General features: G+C 36.5%; 1 protein-coding gene across 1 annotated transcript in view; it reads right to left on the bottom strand.

Moving 5' to 3' along the window:
- Nucleotides 1-358: 358 nt before the first annotated feature.
- The window catches only part of LYPLAL1 (lysophospholipase like 1), a 29,431-nt gene continuing 23,789 nt past the window's right edge, over nucleotides 359-6,000 (bottom strand). Inside the window, exons 4-5 of the mRNA XM_040612391.1 lie at nucleotides 1,659-1,774; nucleotides 359-1,037 (exon numbers count right to left, since the gene is read on the bottom strand). Coding sequence (XP_040468325.1) covers nucleotides 798-1,037; nucleotides 1,659-1,774 — 356 coding nt within the window. The 3' untranslated portion in view covers nucleotides 359-797. The remainder of the gene's footprint in view (nucleotides 1,038-1,658; nucleotides 1,775-6,000) is intronic.

The following is a 6,000-nucleotide window of genomic DNA, read 5'->3' as shown; positions in this document are numbered from 1 at the left end:
GGCAAAAATAAGTTTCTAAAGGAACAGTGCCCAAAGAATGATATCTTCAAAACCAGAATAGATTTTAACAATCATGATGGCACTGTTTTGTTTTTCGTTTAAACCTACACTATAAACCACACAGGGCTCAAGCAACTCACATAAAGCTACATCTCCGAGTAACAAAACAACAAACGCAGGTAATAACAAGGGCCTGTGGTATAGCTAGGTGCAGCTACTTACGACTTTTGAAACTACAACACAAACCTCAGTTGTTGGGGTTTTTTCTGTTGTTTTTTTTGAGGCACCATACAATTCTGCTTTGATGTAGGTTAATTCCCACATGCTGAGAATCCAACTGAAGGCAATACGACTCCTCAAGTCCATCACTTTAATAATCGTCCAGCTTTAATGCCATTAGAAAGCCAACCATACCACTGGATACTTTTCCATCTTAGAACACACACACAGACACACAAAAAATCTGGGAAATTCACAGCAATGCTTCCTGAATACTGTTTTGATTATTTAGGAATGGTTTTACTATTAGCAGTCATTATTTTCCATAGACTAATGTGGATGTGTACTTAAAAACTGGACAAGAAAACAGAAAAAGAAACCCGTATGATAAAATGAGTGTGAATAGTCAGCACCATCATTTTACCACTTCCTTCAGTGAACTTCATAAAATAAAATAGTATCTACCTGAAGCTTTGCTTATATAACATATATGGAACACTCATATATATATATATATATAAGCCACACATGATCTTAAAACCACAAAAATCAGGAAGTATATGAAAGCTTATCTTCTTTTATTCATTTGTCTTTGCTGCCTCAACAGGTAATTTTTTTACAATCCAGGTTTTTAGTTTTTCTATTTCTGTTCTGTTTAACTCATGATTAAGATTTGGAAAACTATGAAGTGATGCTGATACTCCCAGTGACTTCAACATCTTGTTGGTCTCTTCACCCCATGAGTAGAGAACAAGTTCATCAGCAGTTCCATGACACTGAAATAATTCTGGAAGAACACCTTCATTTCTTTTCAAAGCCTAGATGGAGAAGAAACACAGCCACACATATCACTAAAAATTTTAAAAGAATAATTACAATTACATGGTGACAACTTCCATAGCATTTCATTTATTAACCTGGTTCTAGCGGTCATATCGTACTATCTCTACAAAAATAAAAAATAAATATTGGAAAAAACTGCACTTCAAATTCCAATGTGCTAACTCTTGACAAACAATAGGGTGTACTTTAAGGTCTGTGTCTCTCTCTAAATAAGAGAAATAGAAAAAAATAATGACAGTAGATGGAGCTCATGAGTATTGTAATTCTCACAAAATTTCAAAGAATAGTTACACTTGCATGGACTCTAACAACTAAGGACAACTTGCACAGCACTTCATTTGCTAATCTACCTTCTACACTGACTTACTTTGAATAAAGTAATTGTACTGTCTGTGCAAAAAAGCAACAAAACACCATGTAAGGACAGCTTTAAAGCCTCACTTCCCTAATATTCTGCTTATTTATTTCCAGGAAATGTCATAAGTTAAGAATATTAATCAATTGCCTCAGATGAATAAACATGCTATATGCAATTTTAATGATCATGTTTTTCTTTCAGCTCAGCAGTTTTTCTGTGACGTCCACCACACACTCACCTGGTAAACAGCAGATTCTTTGTTGAGAAAACTAGACAAAGCAAATACACCTGCCAGATCTTGATGAAACCTATATGCTAAATGCATTGCCATTCCACCTCCCATCGAAAAGCCTCCTAGGATGCAACAACAGAAACAAAGATTGGATTTCACTATATGTCTTTGTAACCCAGTGTCCAACTTATTTCTATCTTCAAACTTGTTTCTTTTAAACACAATGCAATCAAAAACCATCTTGACTAACATAATGATTACACTGATCTTAAAGCATAATTCAGTTAAGAAGTTGGATATCTAAAGTACTGCTGAAAATTCATTACTGAGAGAGAAAAACAATTAAAAAAAAAATCAGCTAAAATGCCATTACTTTAGAAGCCATTCATGTATGATCCCTACCAGACAGCTGGAAACATGTGGCCATATATTCTCTGATGTTAACAAAGCAAAACTCTACGGATAATTTTCACTGCTTTTTAGTTCAACTTGTTTTTCCCCTAGGCTAGCAGCAATCACACATGCAAGATCTGTATCACTATTGTACATAACCAATGAACATTCACCACATTAGACTAGTACACAGAGCTGGATGGTGTTTTTTTTGTTGTTATACCTTAGGATATATAATAGATAGGGAAAAATGCAATGTACCCCACCTGAGATTTAATAGGACTTCTGAATTAATAGCCTTCTGTGTTCCATATGTCTCTTCAGCTGTACAAACTCCTTACACCAGATAACTCCTCAGGGACAATTTTTATATGACAAATGCTTATTCATTAAGGAAGAAATCCTGCATACCACTTCACAAGGACACAGTATGTAGGTTATCATATTGATTGCATCCAGACAAGAACTAGGGTGAACAATGACTGGCTGCTGAAGTATCTTCTAGCACAGAGATGGCAACCAGCAGAAAGGTAACGACCGCAGCTCTACTTAGACCAGCACTAGCATCCATGGTGCTGGTGATACAATTGGTTTGTGCCAGGTAGTTAACTGGTGTAATCAGTTGCATAATACTGAGCCCAGACGTTTTCACCAAGAGACATGAAATCAGGGACTGAAGAAGAAATACAAAACCAGTAGACAAAATACCAAACCATTTCAGCTTGTTACCTTTTGAAGTGATTAAAATGAGACTCCAGAATGGGAGTGGCTCTTTTGCAAGGGCTATATAAGTCCTCTAGGCTTGACTTCTGTGCTACGCTGAAGTCTGACATGGGTGCTAAGCAAAACCTGGCCAGGAAGCAGTGCCCCTGCAGCACCAAATCCGAGTGAAATGATGCCCTGCAACTTTAGTACTTCACTGGATCCTGGGACCACACCAGGAATCTCTGGTGCACACAAGCTCAAGAGGCAGAAAACACTGCATTTTGTAAATATTAACTGGGTCAGAGTGAGGCTGTTCCTAAAGGGAAATCCTCTTCCCGCATGTTTGTATCTGCAAGTTCCAGCAGGTCTGAGGCCCTGCTAGCTCACAGTCAATCCCACATTATGACTGGAAGATTTGGCTGGATTTGTGTAGGAAATTTTCCTGAAAACACTACACTAATCCAGACATAAAGTGTGTTCTTTCTTTCTCCCACACATTATTTTTTGATTTCTGATGATTTCAGATCAGAATTTCTACTGAGTTTCTGACTCTCTTTTTTACTTACTGTCACCTTGTAGTCTTGATACAATTATGGCCAGAAGTGGTAACTGCAGGTTCCTGACTTACAGAAGTTGGATCTTAAGAGAGAAAGAGCAAGACCACACAACATGGAAGACTGGAATCTCGCTTCACTTTTTCAAACAGTCCTTAACTGAATTAGGACAGCTGTATCCTCAAACTAGGAGATACGGCCTGGGATCCCCTACCTATGCACCCAGGGGGCTGACAATACCCTGATATTTACCTTCAGTAAATAAAGCCAGGACCTGTTTACCCTACGAATCAATCTTTAACCAGCTCAATGATAAATGTAGTATGTTTAAGTGCCCAGTGGCAGTTCAGAAACAAAGGTAGTACAGGAAAAATAGGAATGAATGTGGGTGAACAAGTTTAGAGCAGACCTTAGAAACTACAGCACCTGAAATTTTGAATAGCTTGTCTTCACAAAAATAAAAATATTGGAAACACTACTGCAAGCCTTTCATCTGCATCACTATTTCCTACCAGATATGTTCTCCTATCACACATAAAAGAATTCTACAATGAAAAAAAAACCTGATAAATGCTGCATGTGTCACAGTGATCACAAAAATTCAACATCATTGACCCCACAATCACAGACAGAGAAAAATTTAGCCTTCTGAGAAAGTATGTAAGATATAGCAGCTACACAAAATTACTATGTAAACAACATCATCTTGTGCTGAAGTTTCCTTTATGCTCTTCTGTGGAGTCTGATCATTTACTTCATTTCCTTTTGATCATTCTGGATAATGCTGTCATCCCCAAACCCAGAAAGTATCACTTATACTCTAAGAGACCACTTTGATTTGCTTACAAATAACTACATATATACTTTGTCCACATATAAAATGAAGTCCACTTTAAGTATTTTAGAATACAGGAAAAAAGCTGCATTGAAAACTCATTACTAGTTTGTAAATGATTTAATCTAAAATTTTGTACCCAGTTAGTCACACTCTGGCAACACTATCTGCAATTACTCACCAGCAGTCTTTGACAATGCAGTCACCTTCTGTTTAGAAGAATATTAGGTAATGGTTCTTTTATGTGGCTCACACTACTATGACAAAATGTAATACAAAAGACAAGTTCTTTGAATTTGGTTTTCCAGGGGAAAACCTGAAGTTTATCACTTGATACCGTAACAGTCTCTGAGTAAATGCTGTATAGCACATGCTATATTTGAATGAGCATTTCTAGTTGGAGACAATTTTTTTCTATTACAAGAAGTATTTCAGTATAAGCATAAATTTGACATAAAACACGCTCAGTCAAGAACTTTTTTCAAGAATTCAGATTTTGGATTAAGGAAAAGTAAGAAGCAGGTACAGATATTACACAAAAAAACCCTTACGAAGTGACAGTCAGAATGTAAGCAAAACAGAGAAGTACAAGTATGCTTATATACACCAATGATCTCAGCATAAAGGATATGTAAACCTCACAGCACTGCTAAGCAGATTGCGTCAGGAGTGTTAAGGAAGATCAAAAATGACACAACATTTCAACCTTAGATGGGCAGAACAGAACAACAAGTCCTTTGCTTGAGACCAATCTAGTCCCAAGCATACAATGGGTACGCACAGTTCAGAATTTGCCAATAGATTTCACATAAAAAGTATATTAATTTTCCATTTTCCCCCTTATATCTGTTTTTTTAAAAGATCTATTTTTAAAAAAAATCTGTGAATAATGCTTCAAAACAACTAGAAATTGTTGGCTCTATAATGTTCAGGATACCAGTTCAGAAAAGGCAGCTAACAATCTGCATTTATTTCCCTGCTTTACAAAAGAAGTTGATGCACAGGCTAAGAGATAAGCACATACAAAAACCCAATTAAGTAAAGAAATTTTCTTCCAGTTGCAAAGAAACTTCACTCAAGTTCATGTTTATGACCTTAAATCTGCTTCTGTGTAGTGCTGGTTTCTAGGTAATACCCTTATGCAGTGAGAAGAACGCTGCCCGTAACTTGCTTTCCTAGTTGAGGAAGACCTGCTGAAATCACAGGATCGTCACGCTTCCAAATTAAAGAATTTGAATCAGAAGGAAACTTCCATGCAATACTTTACTAAAAACAAAACATTCTTTGCTGCAGTATTACCTGTAACTATGTTAAGGTAACCCCAGCCATACGGTGATGTAACACTGAGTGAAGAGAGATTCAATTTCTCGTATGCAATTTATTCCTGCTTGGATAAAATGGAAACCCTCATCACAGCTGCCATTTTTCAGTGATAAAACCTTCTTTCCAGAGCTTGTAAATGGTTTTAGGAGCCTTTTAAACTTCAGAGTGTTTGTATAAAGTCTTGAGCTCATTTCTGCTAAAGATCTTGATTTATATTAATTTGCTCCTCATTTGTATCTGTCTTAAATGATAATCTGGTCCATGATGACACTTCAACATTATATCAAGTTCAGGAAACCAAATATTTACCTACTGTCAAACTTCAGCTTTATTCATTTCTTTGCATTTGGTCTAACAATATTTGGGTTTGTATCTCAGAAAATGACTAACTTTATTATCTAGCACAAAGGTTTCCTTATTTAGTCTCTCTCTTGTGTCCTGTATACATAAGAATGCTAAAAACTCTGCCTTCTCCCCCATGCTCCACTTTAGTGCCTGCAATGACCTATTCCTGAGTTCAGAAAGCTCTTCAGGTTTT

The sequence above is a fragment of the Falco naumanni genome, chromosome 12 (assembly GCF_017639655.2).
Source record: "Falco naumanni isolate bFalNau1 chromosome 12, bFalNau1.pat, whole genome shotgun sequence".
Taxonomy (NCBI): Eukaryota; Metazoa; Chordata; class Aves; order Falconiformes; family Falconidae; genus Falco; species Falco naumanni.
Note: the sequence above shows the minus strand (reverse complement) of the source record. Positions and strands in the feature narration are given on the sequence as shown.